Source organism: Lissotriton helveticus, chromosome 4_1, assembly GCF_964261635.1.
Source record: "Lissotriton helveticus chromosome 4_1, aLisHel1.1, whole genome shotgun sequence".
In the NCBI taxonomy this organism is placed as follows: Eukaryota; Metazoa; Chordata; class Amphibia; order Caudata; family Salamandridae; genus Lissotriton; species Lissotriton helveticus.
Genome location: NC_136063.1, coordinates 1,402,309,983 through 1,402,330,627, shown reverse-complemented (window position 1 = coordinate 1,402,330,627; position 20,645 = coordinate 1,402,309,983). Strand labels below are relative to the sequence as shown.

Genomic DNA, 20,645 nt, shown 5'->3' with positions numbered 1-20,645 from the left:
ACCACGCCTCAACGCACTCCACTGGCTCCCAGTCCAGGAAAGATGAAAATTCAAGTTGCTCAAATACACCTACAAAGCCCTCCACAAAATCATACCAGCATACTTTAACCACTGCCTCAACTTCTACCAACCCCTCAGACACCTTCGCGTTGGTCTCCCAGGCTACCGTATGCCCCCTACGCATCAAGAAGACCATATGTGGTGGACAATCCTTCTCCCACATCACAGCAAATCCCTGGTGCGACCTCCTGCTATACCTCACAACCACTCCCTCCATCATTGACTTCCGAAAGAAGCTCACGACCTGGCTCTTCTAGAAAGAAAACAGGCATGATTCCATCCGTCCATCTTTTTTGGGCCCTCTCTCTACTCAGTGCTTGGATACCCTCGCATGTGATTAGCCGAGCTTTACAAATTCACATAGCAAAACTACTCGGACAGTACACGTTTTTCAAGTTCAATTCAATTTTTGTTATTGCACAATAACTATCCATTGCAATACATAAGGTGCATAATAAAAACACATATTTAAAGTCTATAGGTGTTACTTATATCAAATTCAAAAATTCACAATGGAGCTGGCTTCAAAACAGATGGCCAAGTATTATTAGTATGACAGTCTGTGTTACATTTCAAAATGTATCAATAATTTAAACGGATAAAATGTACGTAGAAATTCAATCTGGCCTAAACCGTGTTATACAAGTTAAATTAAAATTGAAATGTACCTCATTAATACAGTAGCAATTTTCAACATTCCATCAAATCACAAACTACTGTGAAGCACCAGTGTCTTGTCGTTACTTCACCTTCCACAAGGATTTATCAGCTTGTTTCCCATAAATAACACAAGCATCGCTGGAATCAAATTAACATACTTTCTGCCAGCTTCACAAACTTAACCAAGTCAGTCAATAGTTGTATGTCTTCACTACTATAGGGGCTACTGAATCTACTTTGCTACGCCTAATTTCCAGCCACAGTAGGAAGGCTTGAAATAATTCTACGCCTCTGCATAGGAGCTGGGAAAACAAACACCATGCTCTGCCTACATACTTGTGCCCTGTAAACTGCATGCATAGCAAATGGAAACCTCAAAAATGGACATAATGTTGCACTTGCTAATATCTGGATCCCTGCACTGCGTAATGTATACTACCATAGTGCACCTAACTGTCCACCACCGAAATAACGTTTTTAGCAGACAGCATTTCTGGCCAACATAAATCGACCGTTATGAATTGTCCTGCTAATTCCTTAGGGACCACATCTAAATGTGACAATAATTAAGTCTTCTAATGGCTATTCTGTGAAAGGGTATATTACTGTACACTTAATCTCTTTCCACAGCTTTTTCTGGACTACGTCTTGCAGTGCTAATACCAATGTCAAGATATCAGCCTAGAGACACACCCATGTACATCTGTCACTTAAACTAAAACCTTCCTTGTGGTAGTTTTGCCTCTCATCGGTCTGGGAAAAAAGTCAAGCCAACACTGTGTAACTGGGTGTCATGCCTCATGCTTCAAACACTCTGGTATTTACGTGCAGATTCCCTATTAAACTCTCCGTATTTGAAACCCAGGAGGCATTTCTGTCCTCTTGACTTGCTTGTGGGGTACCTCTGAAAGGGCAAGTAAGGCACTGAAAGGCACCATGCTCTATACTTGAGTTTTCTTTAACATGTCACTATTGGTAGGGCTTCCAATAGGCAAAAACGCTGATTTTCATTTGTCATGGGAACTGTGGCTGGCAAGCTATATCTCTTTTGAAACCTATTTCTGGCACACATCCCTGTCCAGTAACTTAAAATTATCCTCTACCAACTCCTCTTTCAATAATTTGTCTTTGATTGGTGCTCTATCAAATGTAGACCCACAGGCTTGGTAATCCCTCTATATGGCAAATATTTCCACTTTTACAGCCCTCTCTGCGGATGTTACTACCTTATGCAATTTGCTCCTCCTGGGCTTTTTGTCACTTTGCCAAAGCAAGCTCAGCAATGTTATGCTTTGTGCCTTCCATCTACTCTTCTGTTGCCTCATCAGCCCCTTCTATCCAGATTCTCTTCTCAGTGTTCTTAGTTTCAGCCCGATTTGTTCCTTTTAACTAATAGCTCCTACACTTTCCCCTTACTTACAGCCAAGTGTCTGCGCCCACTCTGACTGCATTCCGCTACACATTCATATGTACTTACTGTTTACCATTTACCTGACCTAAACTGAACATCCTTTGACACTGGGAACCTCAGCAGGATAGTCCCTCTTTACCGGGAGGGGGATGAAATCCATAAATGGATCACTGCTTTGGAGAGGGCATGTAATGTTCAGAAGGTCCTTCAAAGGCAGTGGGCAGCTATCCTATGGTGCTCCTTTGCTAGCAAAAATAGAGACAAGCTCCTCACTGTTGGAGAAGAGGATGCTGATAATTACTCAGTCTTGAAGAGTGCCCTTCTAGGTGTGTTTGGTTTAACTAATGAACAGTACAGAGTTAAGTTTTGGGACCCCCAGAAGGCCCACACCCAACACTGGGTTGATTTAATAGACAATGTTATTAAGGCTCTGGAAGGCTGGCTTCATGGAAGCAAGGTACAGGACTATGAGGGATTGTACAATTTATCGAGGAGGGAGCACATCTATAATAATTTTCAGAATCAACAACTGCACCAGTGCCTGGTGGACTCTGGTCTAGCCTCTCCCCAAGAACTGAGAAAGAAGGCAGACAAATGGGTCCGTACCAGGGTTAAGCAGAAAAATATTGGTGGTGGAGGTGACCAGAAGAGGCAAGATTCTTCTAACGCCCAAGAGACGGTTGAGGTAAAGGGTAAAGACTAAAAGGAGTCTTCACAAAGTCCCCAAAACATGCCTCTGGGAGGTGAGTCCCAAAACTCCACCAATTCTAAAAAGAAACCTTGGTGCTACCTACGTAAGGAGAAAGGCCATAGGCCAAGGGATGCTAATTGTCCTAAGGCCAGCACCAAAGAAGCCACTACCATTGCCCCTAAGGTAAGTAGCCCTCCTACCACTAGTACAAGTGGTAGTATGGCTCCCAAGGGTTAGTAGATTTAAGCTTGGGTTCTGGCCTAGTCAGAACACCCACTTAGGCTGTTCTTGTCTGTGACAGTGGCATGGATCTTGCCACGTTACTTGTAAGTCCCACTAACTTGTACAGATAACAGCCTCTGAGCAGTGGTCAAGCAGCTATGGCTTACAGGGGCCAGTGTCACAATGGTGACAGAGAAACTTGTGTCCTCGGAACAAATCCTCTTGGTCAACTGTACCAAGTGACCAATTGTAGCAAAGTCAGGACTGATCAGGCAGTTGTTAATCTCAGCTGGGGAGGGGTATCTGACCCTAAAAGAGTTGTGGTTTCTCCAGGTCTACCTGTAGATTGTCCGTTGGGCATGATTGGGAATGATTTGGAAACTTCAGCCTGGTCCAAAGTGGAGTTCAGTCCACATACAGAGATTATGGTAACCTGTGCCAGTGCATTTGCTGTCACCAGGGCTCAGGCCAAACAGCTAGGCACTGAGGGAGCACTGGATCCTTGAAAATAGACCAGCTGGCACCTAAGAGAAGGAGCAGTAAGGATAAAGACATCCTCCTGCTAAACTCGCAGTGAGAGCCAGTCTCCTGAGGTAGATGACCTCAGCTCTGTGAAGGGACTGTCCCAGAGGATCGTGGGCCTAACAGAGTTTTTGGTAGCAGGGGGTCTTTCCAAGGCAGACTTCAGTTTGGAGCAGAAATCCGGTCCCTCTCTTGAACAGCTCATACAGCAAGCTGCTGCTAAGGAGGCAGGGGGAGTCAGCGGGTGCATAGGCTCTATTGGAAAGATGGGCTTCTGTTCCCTGGGTGTAGAAACCTCGAGACTGGTGCCACCAGGAGGTAGGAAATACCTCCGAATTCAGAGGTTTTCTTCTATCCCTAGCACTTGACATTCCCCTTGCAGAACATCTTGGGCAGCGCAAGACTTGGGACAGGCCTGTCCCTCATTTTCACTGGCCCCACATGTTTGAAGTCACCAAAGAGTTTTGTCTCGCCTGTGTCAGTTGTCCAGCCTGTGGTAAGTCAGGTGGTTCTACAGGGTAGGGATAGACATTGTTGGTCCCTTAAACCCTCCAACAGCATCTGTATACAGTTATATTCTACCATGCTACTAGCTATCCAGAGGCTATTCTCCTTAGGACCACTACAGCTCCTGTGGTGGCCAGGGCCCTTCTGGGAGTCTTATCCAGAGTGGGATTTCCATAGGAGGTCTTAAAAGACCGAGGTACCAACTGCATGTCTAGTTACCTCACTGCCATGTGGAAAGAGTGGGGTGTAAACTACAAGTTTACCATACCCTACCATCCACAGTGCAATGGGCGTGTTGAAAGGTTCATGGGACTTCCAGGAAAGCTTAGGCAAAATGAGATGTCTTGCTAGCCTACCTTCTCTTTGCCTACAGAGAAGTTCCTCAGAAGGGGGTGTGCTACAGCCCATTTGAACTTCTGTTAGGGGTAAATTGTGTGTGGTTAAGGAGGGATGGGATCAGCCTCTCAAATCTCCCAAACATCACACTGTGGACTATGTCTTTGGCCTGCATTCACATATGGCTGAGTACACGAAGAAGGCCAGCAAAAACTTTAATGCCAGCTGTGAGCTTCAGAAAGCTTGGCAGGGCCAAAGGTCTGAACTGACTGTTTACCAGCCAGGACAGAAAGTGTGGGTGTGGCCCCAGCTGCTTTCCATGACAAATGGAGTGGCGCCCACACCATCCTTGATAAGAAAGGTGAGGTCACCTGTTTGGCTGACCTAGGTACTCCTAGAAGTCCCCACAGGGTACTTCATATGAATTGCCTAAAGCCTTTTTGTTGACCGCCTTGCTCATAGCCACTGTTGAGGGACAGGAGGAAGAGAGTGACCCTCTCCCTGTTCTCCTCTCTTGAGGACTCTGTTGATGGGTCAGCTGATGGAGTAGCTTTGGCAGGTAGCCTCACTGACCAACAGCAAGCTTATTGCAGGAGAGTCCTCAATCAGTTTGCCCACTTGTTTTCTCTGGCTCCTAGTCAAACCACCTTGTGTACCCATGAAGTGGAGAAAGGGGACTGTCTGCCTGTGAAGAACAACATTCACAGACAGCCTGACCATGTCAGACATTGCATCAGGACTGAGGTCCAAAAAATAGTCCTTGGGTTAGTCCAATAGTCCTTGTGCCAAAACCTCATACCCGAGATGGTAAGAGAGAGATGAGGTTTTGTGCGGACTACAGAGGTCTCAATGCAATTGCTAGGACTGATGACCATCCAATTCCATGGGCAGATTAGCGAATTGATACTTGGGCGTCATCCAAGTATCTTAGTACATTTGACCGGACTACTGGCTACTGGCAAATCAGACTCTCTCGGGATGCCAAGCTAAAAACAGTATTTTCAAACCCCAAGTTGGGCATTATCAATTTATTGTAACGTATTTTGGTGTGAAGAAAGCACCTGCCATATTTCAGAGGTTGGTGAACAAAGTCTTCACAGGTCTGGAAGCCTATAGTGCAGTATATCTTTATGATATTGCTGTCTCTAGTTCCACCTAGGAGATTCACCTGGTCTCCTTGAGAAATGTTGTGGAGGCCCTGCAAAAGGCAGGCCTCACTATCAAGGCCACCAAGTGCCAGACATTGTGTACTTTGGTCGCCTGGTAGGTGGAGGCCAACCATTGGAGAGCAAAATCCAGACCATAATGGACTGGGTTTCTCCCACTGCCCAGACACGGGTCAGAGCTGTCTTGGGCCTGACTAGGTACTATAAGTGGTTTGATCAGGAATTTTGGTCCATTGTGACTCCCCTTAATAATCTCACCTCCAAAAGGATGCCTAAGAAAGTTCAGTGGACAGTTAGCTTTCAAAAAGCATTTGATGTCTAAGACCACTAAAATCACCATAATCGTTGTCTGGATTAGTGCAAGGTGCACCATATACTAAGCCAGCCTCCTACACATAAGTCTTCTCATTCTCAAAAAGGTGGCCCTCCACAAGCATGGAAAGGTGGAAAAAGAAAGCCTTTCTCTGGCACTACCATTTAAATCTTCCCCTTGCCTAAACTGTCAATCCAGAATGCGCATCGCCTAATGGACTACCCTGCTCATCTAACCAGGTCTCACCTCAAACCCTTACAAACCAACAATAGGCCTGATCATCAATAGTTACACCAAAGCCTATGTTTCCAACACCGGAGGGGTAAACTAAACCTTTTATAACTACCTCCCAGACTTATCTAAGTCGCTGTGTTGTGGTGTATTCTAATTAAAACCCTATACCATCATAGAGCCACCCAAATATAAAAGAAAAAGTGTGGAGCAGAGAGAAAGCACCACACGGTGACACCACCAAGGGGACCGCTGGCTGTTACTCGTCAGCAAGTCCACTTATCATCATTGGTTACTTTCTTTCTGGCAGGAAAGAAAAGTAATGTGTGTGTGTGTGTGTGTGTGTGTGTGTGTGTGTGTATTATTAACAAAATCTCGAACCCATGAAATCAAAATCACTATAGAGACCTAAATGTGAATGCAATATCTATACATGCTATTGCCATGCATGCCCTTGGACCCTGTGAGGATACGGACAGATAATCCTCACATCTAAAAATTGGTAAAGCTAACTAGCTTGGAACAACTTTATTCAGTGCTGCTAGCTTCCCAAATTAAAAATAATTCCCTTCAAACCATGATCAATTATTAAGAGCCAACATGTTTCATTGCCAAAAGACAATTCGGGCAACTTCGTCAGGGCTACTGGGGTTCCAAATCAATCCTTCATGGGAGGTTCACATCAAACCTATGATGGTATAAAATACAAAAGAAAAAAGGAATAGAAAAGCGCCAACTGTGAAAACACACTTCTCAACAGTGATAAACTCAGTCTTCACTTATGATATCATATAGCTCGCGTACCATCTGGTTTCGTTCATACTGCGTACCTGCAACCATCAGCCAGTGTGAGCCACGCGTCAATTGATCGCGTTTTCCCGCAGTGACCGCCTACAGGTCCTGTCACCTGCAAAGGTTTTTTGGACAGTCATATCACCACTATATATACAATATAAGATCCAACATCTACCAACATGCAAAGCTCTGCATTCTCCTGGCCGCATCACGCGTTTATAATCATGGGCAGGATGTATCACACTGCTGGCCATTATTATCGTGATGTAACCTCTGGTGCCATGCCATTTTCTATTACCCCGCATTACCCAGAGTCTATCTGTTTCTGTAGGTTATATTCAGCAATCATGTCCAATTTAAAATGAAGCGCGGGGCATCTTAAGTTTATAGACACTGAGTGTGTGACGTTGATAGCCATTATTATCGGAATATGTCCTCAGTTGCCGCGCCGTAGTCAGCCTATCACAACTATGTCTACTTGTACACCGTACATTCGGAATTCATGCCCCACTAAAATGAAGGATGCGCGTAAACTCCTGCGCCAACAACTTCAGGTTGTGGCTCTCTCAGACCTCCCACTCCTTCTCTCAGGCAAAATGCTTACCGCTACCGGACACGTCCGGTCCTCAAATGGAAGCTCGAGAAACATCTGCGGTACGTGGAGAAAACTCTTCCTTCACTGCCGAGATCACGTCAATGACGTGATGATCTTTTGTTTTTTTAAAACATATTTTATTGAGTTTTATAGTATCAATCCATACATCACAATTATGCGAGGATCATGTTACATATCCAGGTATAACAAGGCGTTACATCTTAAAATCCACCGTTTGCACAGATATGCACATGAACTTCTATCTTTACAGTATAGTATAAGGCAATACATACAAAAACACCCAAAACAATACCCCAACACCCCCCCTCCCCTGAGGACACGGTCTCTGTCTACCCGTTACACACTGCACCGAAAAACACAGTGGGCATCTACATCATTAAAATGTCTGGTCCGCACACTCTGCATTGCACTAAGTCCCAACCTTGCTCTATTGCACACACTCTGCTTGAGGCATTACTGTACTAAACGTCCATTTCCTAGGTAACAGAATCTAAATCATGTGATCGCATCCCTTCTAACATAACTTCCCATTCAAGGGAGATCGGGTTTTACGCAGGCCCCTGATTTCTTCTCTGTGTAGCGCCACACCTTCTGCGCCACCCCAGCGTAGCAATTCTGTGTGCCAGGCACGCACTTCCGGGGATTTACGGGATTTCCACCTCATAGTGATATTTCTAATAGCCAGTATAAATGCACGGTCTACAAATCGGTATTGCAATTTATGGGTATTGGCAGGAGCATGTAACCCCAAAATGCACTCCCCCAGTGTATCAGTAATGGCGAGCTGCGTGGCCGTTTCTGTCATGTGTCGTACTGTATCCCAATATCTCCTTAGCTTCGGGCATTCCCATACCATGTGTATAAAGCCTGCTCCTTCGAAAAGACATCTCGGACATAAGTGCTGTGTTTGAGGAAACATCTTGTCCAGTCTGTTCGGGGTTAAATATGCCCGAGTAGCACCATCGTTTGAATGAATTTGAATTTGGCATTGCGTGGGATTTTTCTGGGATGTTCTAACACTCTCGCCCATTCCTTCTCCGACATTTCTTTCCCCATATCTAAGTCCCACAGGGTCTTCAGCTTTTGTAGGGAGACCCTCGTGTGTGTACTAATACCAGCGTACAACCATTTAACCAGATGGCGCCCACCACCCATGTAATAGACCATTTTAATCAATTCGTTCTCGGGAGGGGCTGTTCTCTGTGCGGCCCAATGCGTCTTAATAAATCTAATCAGTGCTGTATGCATTAAGTACAAATGTGCCGGAGCGCCCGTCTGATTTATAAACGTATCATCATCCATTAATGTCTCTTCCCCAAACAAATCCGCCACAGTACTAATACCCGCATCTAGCCAGGGCATCAATCTGCGTTTCGTAAGCTTACCACTTGCTACCGTGATGCCTAATAATGGTATATTCCCTGCGTACCTTTGCGTCGTGTGTGTATATTGCAACGCAGTTCTCCAGCACCGTAATGCCGTCTGCAGTAAAGGGGGAAGATCTGCTGGGGTCCTGTTACCAGGCAGTAACAAAGTGACCCACTATCCAAGTCTGCAGCGGTATAGTCGATTTCTTGCAGGTTGCGGCCCGCCGTCCAATACGACAACCACGAAAATCAGGCACTCCTAGGCCACCCGCCCTAGTTCCGACTTGTAGTTTTTTTAGGCTAATACGTCGCCTGCCCTTACCCCAGATGAGATCTGTAACCAGAGTGTCGAGTAAACTAAAAGTATGTCGCGGCACAACCAATGGCAAATTCGTGAAATAATAGAGCAATCGCGGCAACACAACCATTTTAGCAATAGCTGCTCTGCCCGTTATAGAGAGCGGCAACGCACTCCAGAAAGCGACACTAGCTCTCAATGCGCTGATCGCTTTATTCAGATTGCCCCCCAACATGTCTTTGTGTTTTCTATATATTTGTATGCCTTAATATTTAAACGTCGACTGTGCGACCTGGATATCAGTGCCTCTGATATCCACCTCTGTAGTGCCCTCCCGCTCCACAAAGAAAAATGCATGTGTTTTGGTGGTGTTTGTAGCCAGTCCCGATATACGTTCGAAACTGTGAAACGTCTCAAACAGCGCGACCAGTGGTCTGTGGAGATCAGATATGTACATGAGGATATCATCGGCGTATGCCGAAAATAAGATTCGTATCCCCCAATCTAGGAAATCCTGTCGTAACTTTAGGGCTAGTGGCTCTAATGCTAATATAAAAAGAAGGGGGGACAACGGGCAGCCCTGTCTCGTCCCCTTATGTATGGTATATTCCGCTGATATGTGTCCACACGTTTTAGTGCATGCCGTGGGGGCGCTGTATAATATTCGTATCCACAATATGTATTCTATCGGTATTCCAAATTTTTCCAGTGCCTGGAACATATATTCCCAGTGTATTGAGTCGAAGGCTTGTCTAAGGTCCAGCGAAAGACAGCCGGCATGTGGATAACGCGTCGGGGCCTCTGTTAGCAAATAATGTAATTTCCTTATGTTAAGGGAAGTGCTGCGAGCAGGCGAAAAAACGGTTTGGTCTATATGTATCAATTTGGACACATGTGGTAGCAGTCTGTTTGCTAATACTTTACTTAAAATTTTGTATTCCGTGGACAGCAACGATAATGGCCGGTAGTTAGCCATATCCATGTGCTCTCTGCCGGCCTTTGGCAGTGTAATGACCAGGGCTTGGGCCGTTGTAGTAGGTAGAAAGCCCTTTTCCCATACCTCTTTATATAGGTCTACTAATTTGGGCACCAGTACCTCTGCATATGTGTCATAAAACTCAATGGGGAGCCCGTCAAGGCCAGGTGTTTTGTTGCGCGGCAGCCCCTTCATCGCTACCCTGATCTCCTGCGGTGTAACATGTCCTATGAGTCTTTTTCGCAGCGGTTCTGGAATTGTCGGACAGGTTAGGGTGGACAGACAATCCACTATTAGGTTTCCAGCAGAGTAATTAGGTACCCCATATAATGTGACGTAATAGTCGCGGAACACCGTGTTAACCCCCCTTGAGTGGAAACTATGTCCCCATTATCTGTGATAATCCGAGGTATGACCACTGATTGGGGGCTGTCGCGTATAATGCGACCTAATAATGCTCCCGCCTTGTCGGCCTCGCTGTGGGTACGTTGTGTGAATGCCGTATAGTCTGTGACTCTCAGAGATTCTAACAATTCTGGTGGCGGATTCGCACCTCTTGTAGAGGACCTTTTTTCTCCGCATCCGTAATTGCCTCTTTTTCTAGCTTGCCCAATGTCTCCTCCACCTCCACCAGTGATTTATGCAATTCTTGCCTTACTCCCACCGTCGTACCAATAGCCTTCCCACGTACCACCACTTTAAATGCGTCCCATTCTATCGGTTTATTCGTGGCTGTATTACTGTTGTCTATAAAGTAATGTTCGATAGTGGTAGAAAGGGTATTCCGGAATACTTAGTCCTCCAGGAGTTGTGGCCAGAGGCGCCACGTTGGGACTGGTGTCGGTATCCTACCCCATGTGATGATGGATTCCAGGGGATTATGATCTGAGAAGGTCTTGGAGAGATAAGTGGAGTCAGTCACCGGCAGCGCTATCCCGCTGGAACAGAGCAGCCTATCTATTCTCGTGTGGAGGTCGTGTACCACAGAATAATATGAGTATTCCCTATGTAGTGGATGTCGCATTCGCCAGACATCATGTAAATCCCACCCCTCTGTCCATCTTAGTAGTGCCTCGGCTTGTTTATGTACCCCAGTGCCCTGTACTGGTGGGTGCGACCTATCCAGTTATGCATCTAGTACTACATTGCAATCACCTCCCAATATCCATGGATATGCCTCCCAGCCCGCTAATGCCCCACTCAACGTATTCTAATATTGGTCTTGTTCATAATTAGGGACATAAAAATTCCCCAAGATTACCAATTGGCCGTCCAATGTCCCCTTAACAAGCACATATTATTAAAATTCGGCGGCCAGAGTAATCATTGGATTACCAAGAAGGGCACGAGCTTCTGAGCTCCTTGCACAACTCCATTCGCTTCCGGTTGCCAAGAGAGTCACCTTTAAGATCTTGACGATGGCTTTCAAGGCGCTGCACCGGATCGGCCAAAGCTATCTTGGAAAGCGGATTGCCTTCTACGTTCCTAGAAGAACTCTTAGGTCTGCTCACGAGGCCAAGGCCGTGGTTCCTTTCATTAGGCGCACACGCATCGGAGGTCGTTCTTTCCGGTATTTAGCACCGCGTTGCTGGAACGATCTTCCCTTATCTTTGAGAACAGCTAGCAATCTGTTAGCTTTTAGAAAGGAGCTGAAGACTTGGCTCTTCTCTCTGTAATTGCTGCACGGGCCTTACGCATTGCTATGTTGTGTGTTCGTCTCTTTTTCTCTTCGCCAAAGCGCCGGGACACTCCTCGGAGTAGCCGTGCGCTATAGAAGAGCGGTTTTAACATAACATAACATAACATAACATATCTACCCAATTTGTCAACTCTCTGCTCCTGTGCAACAAAAGTGTCTTATCCAAATCGTGGCACCTCTGGCATAATTAGGGTAGAGGGTGGAGAAGAACACTTGCCCCCTCCATTTCTTCCGGAGTTTCACAACCTCACTTTTCTATCATGTGTGACTCTGGCAGGTAGACTATTTGCGCCTTCCGACGCTGCATTTGGGCGTGTATCCTGTGCCGTTTATGTATCATGCCCATACCTCTTATATTCCAAGTTATAATTTTGTACCTCCCTCGTGTATACATCTTGACATTAAACATAGTGCACCAAAATACAACGTAACATATCGGCAGACCATCCTAACAACAATAGCAGACATTTCGAGTCCGTGCCCCCTCCCAATTTCCCAAATACTCGGTCCAATCTGAAAACTGCATTGGACCAAAACCCTCAACAACTGATCCATCATACATTCAAGGATCTTCAATGAATACAAAAATTGAATGAACAATAGGAAAACATTAAGGGAATATACATAGCACCTTCGCCATATGGGGGGTTGCGCCTGCGCTCTGCACATGATACTGGGTATCGGATATCTGCCAGTTTTGAGCTTCTACAGTACAAGAGCACTAACAAATGGTGCCTAATATAAATTAGCCATACTGTCTAGGGGAGGAGCCTAATCTAGCGCAGCTGCGGTGTGAAAATACAACATAAAAGTTACAATACTTGTGTGAGTCCATCACCCGAACAGGTCCGTGATCAGCTGTGGAGTCGCCGAAGGAAACAAAGCCACACTACCCTCGGAGTCCGATCCGTGTGAGTCCTCCTCTTCTGTATAGGATTTAGTGATCGTCCTCGGCGCATTCGTGAAGGTCGCCGTGGCCAATACCGCCTGTTGTTTGGTCTTTTGTATCTGTTGTGAGGTAACTCTTGCACGCCTGTTGGTCCTCCGCAGTTGATGGCCTCCACGCCCAGTCGAGGTACTTTCGAAGGCTCTCTGTCTCTCCTCTGTGAGCGCAGCAGTTTCTTCCGCGTTGGTAAGTTCCATCACCTCCAGCTAGTCCTCAACATCTCCAGGGCTCTCAAAAAAAGATGATTTCTGTTCATGTATTACTTTGAGTCTTGCCGGGAACAATAATGCATACTGTAACTTCAGGTCCCTAAGTCGCTGTTTCACCGCCATAAAGGAGGATCTTTGCTTCTGCACAAGCATCGTGTAATCCGAGAATAAAGAAATCCTCGCGTTCTCGAAATTGATCGGTGCCGTCACCCTGGCTTTTTGCAGTAGGACATCTTGATCGCGTTAGTTCAATAACTTTACGATGAGGGGTCTTGGAGGAGCACCTGGTTTTGGTCTCCCAGTAGGTATTCTATGCGCCCGCTCTATGCAGTATTGTGAAGAGAGCCCCTCTGTCGTGACATGGTCTCTAAACCACTGCTCCATATACCTTGCTGCATCAGGTTCCTCACTTCTCTCCGGCAGGCCAACCACCCGGATGTTATTTCTCTGTGCTCTCCCTTCTGCATCTTCCACTCTCTCCAGTAAAGTGGCCACCTGTGTTTGCAACTGTTTCACATCTGTCTCCGTTTGCTTCTGTTTGGGAGACAACTCCGCCAGTGTCATTCCGTGCGCTTTCACCGTCTCCGCCGTTTTGACATGGTCCGCCCTGAGCAAGTTTAATCCTGTAGTGAGGGACCCTATTTGAAGCTTGAGCGCCTTCCGTGTGTCGCGCACCTCTCGCTGAATAAGATCCAGCTTATCTTCCGTGCTAGACTCCTTAGTCGGGGGGACATATCCTGAGCTCATCGCCTCGTCCATACCACCAAGACCTATTTGTGCCTGATCCACATCACACTGGTCTTGCTGCTTCGGTTTGGCACGTTTCGCCTTGCCCATTGCTCTTTGTGTAATTATGCACTAGAGTAAAGATACGAGACAAGAAAGTTCCGCAAAAAAACGCATCTCGCCACACACGCGTAAAATCCTTCTCTGCTACTGGTCTTTGTGGAGATATCAAATCTGCCAGGTTGTTCCTGCCCCCTGTGTGCAGCGCCCGTGCTCACATATGGTCCATCGATTCCTACAGTCTACTACTGGCACCACAGCAATCCATAGTGGGGCAGTTGACAACTCCAGCGTTGTTCGTTGCACTGGCCAATGTTACTTCAGTGGCCCTTCCCCCGTCGCGTCCCAGCTCCGGTGGCGAGGATAAGGGCAATCACTAGGTAAACTGCCAGACGATCACACCCGTATTAATGCTCCGCTCCTCCCGGGTACATCCAGGCCCAGCAATGTGGTAAAACAGCACGAGGTATGTCTCCACAGGTTTTCACTGAATAGCAGGCCAGCATTAGTACTTAGACATGAGCAAAGTAGAGCCTCCTTCGTGAGCACAGCAAAGCCCTCTATAGTTCGCCCCTCTCTCCACAGATCATGAGCAGCGTGTGGCGACCTTCTGCTAGTCTGTTTGATCACCTCTGGGAGGGCACGAAGGAGTAATCGTTTCCCTACAGCTCCAGTCCCAGGTCAGCATGCAGCTTGGTTGCAAATGGCGGCCACCGTCACAGGGCACGCCTGCCGAGCCGAGACTCTGATGTCCTTCAGGCCCCGCACCGCACCTACAGGGAGTGGAGCCCCCGTCCTCCTCCCTTACTGTCCACCTCTCTCTTCAGGCTCCGATGCGTGGGGCACCGCGCCCCGGCATATCGCGCCTCACCGGGGTCCGCCACTAGTGGAAAGTAGGCCTCACCTCATCCCCGGTCTCACGTAGGTGCGCCTCCCGGTGTCCCGCCACAGGCTCCACCTCGCTCGCTTGTGTGTCCGTATGCGCAGTTTTGGCAAAGTCGCGGTCGGCAATTTTAGAGATATGCCCCACCGTCTTCGCCGTCCGATGCTTTGGCTCCTGCCCCAGGATAACAATCCCTAGGATCCGCAACGTTAGATCACCGATCCGGGCAGCCGCACCTCTTCTTCACGCACCATGCGGCTTCGGCGATATTACCTCACCGCACCCCCTCTTGTCCACGTAGTCAGCGCGAGTGTCCAGGCTCGACCCCACAGTCACACACCGCAGCTACAGGCATCCACTTATAATTTTTGTCATATATAAATCAGGATTTTGGAGGCTCGAGTCCGGAGCTCTCCTAGCAAGCAACCGCCAAGCTCGGCTGCTGGCCACGCCCCCCCAGTGACGTGATTCTCGCGGAATGTCCCTACCATGACGGCCATCTTGGACCAGGTTAAAAGGACTAACCTGCCGGCCATCTTAAAACAGGTTGAAAGTAAAGCGGTTATAATGTTGCTAACCATAGATGTGAAATTAGCAAAACAAATCACCATAATTCAGAATGTTATATCAAACCACGTGCAGAAGATGGGGATGGTTACACTTCATGACTCCTGGGAAGTTCATCATATATGTAGTTTCAAATCAATTTTTATGTATAAGAAGCTGTTTATTTCAAACCAAGTCAGCTCCAATGAATTGAAGCAACAAATTATAATAGATCCATGTGGACTATATAGGGATGGTATTTTAGACTCCCTGTATTATCGTGGGCATAGTGTATGGTCCCCTCCGTATCATTTTAATGCCCATCTTTCAAGATACGTGGTGCAGCACTCAACGAACCAATGACCACCCGGCATGTATGGTAGAATGACAAGCACTTATTTACTGTACTATGAGAACAGACGGCTTCAAAGCACTATGCTGAAATTAAAAAAATGTTTTGATATACAAATCAAAAGAGGTCCCACATAGCATATCTCATCGGCAACAATTTAGGATCTTGTGCATTTATTCCACTCGATAGTCGTTCAGTCCGAGCTTGTCCGCTGTCTCGGAAAAGATCCACTTAGCCTCCTTTCTCGCCAGGATGGATTCGATGTTATGGGTCTCACCCCATGACCCTTTCAAGAACAGTCCACCTCAGATCCCTGGGGTCATGCTGTTTATACTGAAAGTGCTGAACCAACCGTGTGGTTAATTTCTTTGCCTTCAAAGTGCTGAGGTGTTCTTGTATCCGGGTCATGACCTTTCTGGACGTAAGGCCAATGTAATGCAAACCACACTTGCACATAAGTCTGTAGATAACATTATTGGTGTTACAATTGCTAAAACTGTTAAGGTACCACTCTCTGCCTCCCTCCAGAATCACGCTTTTAGTCGCTTTTGTTAGTCCACAGACTGTGCACCCTCCACACGTGTAATAACCGGAGGGGAGTTTAGGGACCAATGACGTTGTTTGGATGTGGTATGTACCAGTTTATCCTTCAAGCTGGGGGCTCTCTTGAACGCAAAGCACGGGGGTGGCATCTTGTTGGTAGCAGTGTCCAGAATGGACCAGTGTTTCCTCACTATCTGCCTAACTTTGGTCGATAGGGGATCAAATTAGGTAACCACTGGGAGACATTCAGTTTTTGCTTTCAGGTTTCTCTCTAAAAGAGAATCACGGGTAGGGTTCAATGCTCGTTTATGTGCTCGCTTGTTGGTTTTAATAGGATACCCTCTTGCTTTTAATTTAACCACTAGCTCGTCTGATTGTTCCTTAAACTTTTCCGTTGTAGAGCAGTTGCGCCGATACCGCAAAAACTGACCTACCGGAAGATTATCCCGGAGGGACCTGGGGTGAAAAGAGCGATAGTGTAACAGGGAGTTCCTATCACTGGGCTTTTGGTGAACGTTGGTAACTAGGATATGACCAGTGGCTGTGATGTCCACATCCAGGTAGACGGCAGACGTCCTGCTATCATCAGCCTGATTGAGCCACGCAAAGAATGAGTTTAAAAGGTCCTCTGGTCCAGTCCAGATTCAGAGCACATCATCTATATATCTCCTCCAAAGAGAAATATTCTCCTTGAAGGGATTAGAGATGTGATAGATGACATTTTCCTCAAACTTGCCTACATAGATGCAGGCCAGACTTGGAGCAAAAGTTGCCCCCATTGAAGTTCCAGACACCTGGAGATACAACTGGTTCTGATATTCAAAGAAGTTCTTTGTAAGAGCTAGCTCAATACATTTAAGGACAAAGGACTGGGGGGTGTCATAAAACCACTCGAGTACTCCAAGTGCCCACGCTGCTGCCACCAGCGTGGCATCTTGGGGTATGCTGGTGTATAGCAATTCAATATCGATCGTAACCAAGAACTGGTTACTTGGACCAAACAATACTGTTTTCAGGATGTTCAATACGTCAGTTGTGTCCTGCACGAAAGAGGGCTACATGATGACGGATTCCCTTAAAAAGAAATCTGAAAATTGGGATAAGGGCTCCAATACTGATTGGATGCCAGAAACATGTTAGCTCTTAATAATAGATCATGGTTTGAAGGGAACCATTTTTAATTTGGGAAGCTAGCAGCACTGAATAAAGTTATCCCAAGCTAGTTAGCTTTACCAATTTTTAGATGTGAGGATTATCTGTCTATATCCTCACGGGGTCCAAAGGGCATGCATGGCAATAGCATGTAGAGATATTGCATTCACATTTAGGTCTCTATGGTGATTTTGATTTCATGGGTTTGAGATTGTGTTAATACACACACACATTACTTTTCTTTGCTATCAGAGAGAAAGTAACCGATGATAAGTGGACTTACTGACGAGTACCAACCAGCGGTCCCCTTGGTGGTGTTACCGTGAGGTGCTTTCTCTCTGCTCCACACTTTTTCTTTTATACTTGGGTGGCTCTATGATGGTATAGTGTTTTAATTAGGATACACCACAACACAGCGACTTAGATAAGTCTGGAAGGGAGTTATAAAAGGTTTAGGTTACCCCTCCAGTGTTGGACACACAGATTTTGGTGTAACTATTGATGATCAGGCCTATTGTTGGTTTGTAATGCGTTGAGTGGGGGGCGGCCTGACCATTTCATCCCCCTGTAGCTCCTAGTGTGTGACTCACCTCAACCCCTACCATTACCTTCTGCAGGGCTCCCATGTCCTATTGCAACCCCTGTTTTGAATTCTAGATATCAGCTTATAATATGACTGCCTTGTAGCACAGATGCCTCATTGTAATGCAGAAAGTAGCATGGAAGACTGGAATGAAAACTGGGAACCTAAGGTAACTGTGAGTGAGAAGACATTGTAATAAATGTCTGCCATCTCATTTTCATGCTGTCATTGTGTCGTTTTAAAACCTCGTCCAGCTGCCTCTCTGTGCCTCTGTTGTCATTACTTCTTTTACCTATGATATCTCTCCTAGTTATAAGCAAGTAATTTTGCAGTGGTGCTAATTGTGGGTGTGGCCAGAGTTTGTACTTCGTAAGAAACAATGCTTTTCTCACTGTGGAAGATGCAGCAGATAAATATAGCTTGCAGCTTTTAGATTTCTGTATTGAATCTTGTCTATTTTACATTCCAGGTATCTAAAATAGGAGGCCTTCCAAGTAACATTTTGGACATTTGGGAGAGCTTGGGTAAACCTGAACACTGTCGTTACACATGGGACACAAAAATGAATAATAACTTAAGAGCACCTTATACCTGTAGACTGAGGTTTGATCGCATATTCTTCCGAGCATCCAAGGATGGAGGCCATTTTATCCCAAGTACATTGAACCTACTTGGATTAGAAAAACTGGACTGTGGCCGATTCCCCAGTGACCACTGGGGTTTGTTGTGTGTATTTGATGTGATATTGTAATTGAAAGTTTAAGTGCTGTACTTATACTGTTTTAAAAATAACATTACCAGAATTCTGCATTTGCATTGAATTTTTATGTAAATGAACACCACTGACTTGTGAAATTAGCATTTTTGGTTTATAACAATGAAACCACAAACCACCCTCTTGAATAATTAATTAGCACTTCTGTTGCTCAGTGTTGTCAATCTTTTAGTTGCTTGGATGGTTGGTATAATAGTCACAACGACCGATATGGCCTGCCGCCACCATCTCTATAAACGTCCTCTTCACTTCCGTGTTACTATTTTTACCCCCAGTTAAAGTAATTACAGCAGTACTCGCTGGCTTATACCGCCGAATATTAGACGGTTTTCTTTATTCCTGAGATTTGTGTAATATGTATGTACCGTTACATGATTTTACTACCTCAATGGGTATTTACATGGTATGCTTTTTTCGACAATGTAACTACGGATTGCCTACCTTGTCACATATATTGTATGTAATATAAATCCCAATAAATATATTTTCCAAAAAAGTATTATAGTCAAAATTAATACATTCAAATGGAAATAGTTTATAGCTAACTTGTTCCTTCGCTGTCACATTTGGGAGAAACATAACACCACATTTCATAAAGGAAGTTAGTTGCCTTATACCAAATTTTGTACAATAAAGCTCTCTGGACAAGATGCTGTAATTAAAGTTTTGTTGCATATTTGAAGGTGAACCTAGAAAAATCGAAGTGATTAAAGTGTAGTGTTAATGTTTATAGTCTAATATTGTCTTTAAATGGCAGCACAATACTGCAATGTATAACATAAGCTTCAGTAAATGTTGGTGATTTTAAAACAAAATATGGAAGGAAGAAATGTCCATGCCAAGGACTTTGACGGAAAAGTTGGCGTGTTTTCGGATTGCACAACTAAATGTATTTGAGCCGCTTCAATTTTTTTTACATTATTTAATCAGTCATAATAATAATTCGTCACAATCATTACATTAATTTATTACCATATAGCATATGTTTGCCAAAGCAATCCCGAATGTTTTAGTCTAACTTATTGAATTTATGTATCCGTGTATCACCAAGAAGTACATGCATTTCCAAAATGTATCTTAGTTAAAAACCCATTACATCAATCTTACGTGCATTTATCGCCTATCTCGTTCCTAATCTCATGCATACTTCAGTCACACATTACATAAATTCTCAGTAGGTTTTCTGTGTGCATTTAAATGCTACCCTTGTTTATATTTTCCATTATATAAACTATTGTAACTTACATTTGTTTCAACCAGTATGCAACTCAACATTCTTCTTCCCTATTCATTGATCTGTATTGTGGACTACATCACTGGCAGCTGGCTGCAAATGTAACTTATGTACTTTGGATAGTCCATTATTGGTTACCAAATTCTTATTTATTGTCAATAAACTATTTCTTAGTTACTATTCATTGCTAAATTTCAACCGTTTTTGCATTTTTGTTTTCGACCAAACATTCCAGGCCCTTATTCCGAGACCCATAGTAATCATAACTATGTGGGTTAAAAATCTGTTTCCTTACTCAGAATCCTTCTAGTTATTCTAATAATTCATACACATTGCTCACTGATTTTCGTGTGATCCTATAGCTTTGATGTGCAATATTGTCCATATTACTTAAAATCCATAATATAATGGGCTTTTAATTAGGACTTTAATTCAAACTTAAGCCATCAACATAGTTTAAGTACACAAACGGTGATAGGAGGAATGCTTGCAATAAGTCTAACCACTAGCAGTCATTTAAGGTAGCACTCCAACCCATCGTTCTTTTACCCACCATGGCACCTCACTTTGGACCCAGCCATATGCCAAGATTGCTTTTGTCTTGGTTGGGGCTCTTCAGTTTGGTGTAGCTTTGTTCCAGTGGCATAGCGAACAAGGGATCCACACCTGGGCATACCCTTGTGCACTTATAGTATTACATCAAACACACAAAAGGTGATGGGAAGAATGCTTGCAATAAGTGTGACCACTGACAGTGGCTCGGGTA

The 20,645-nt window shown here is 45.1% G+C and overlaps 1 protein-coding gene across 1 annotated transcript in view; it reads left to right on the top strand.

Moving 5' to 3' along the window:
* The window catches only part of LOC144829129 (tyrosyl-DNA phosphodiesterase 2-like), a 193,310-nt gene extending 173,233 nt beyond the window's left edge, over nucleotides 1–20,077 (top strand). Inside the window, exon 7 of the mRNA XM_078687950.1 lies at nucleotides 18,340–20,077. Within this exon, the coding sequence (XP_078544076.1) occupies nucleotides 18,340–18,621 (282 nt within the window). The 3' untranslated portion in view covers nucleotides 18,622–20,077. The remainder of the gene's footprint in view (nucleotides 1–18,339) is intronic.
* Nucleotides 20,078–20,645: the final 568 nt, after the last annotated feature.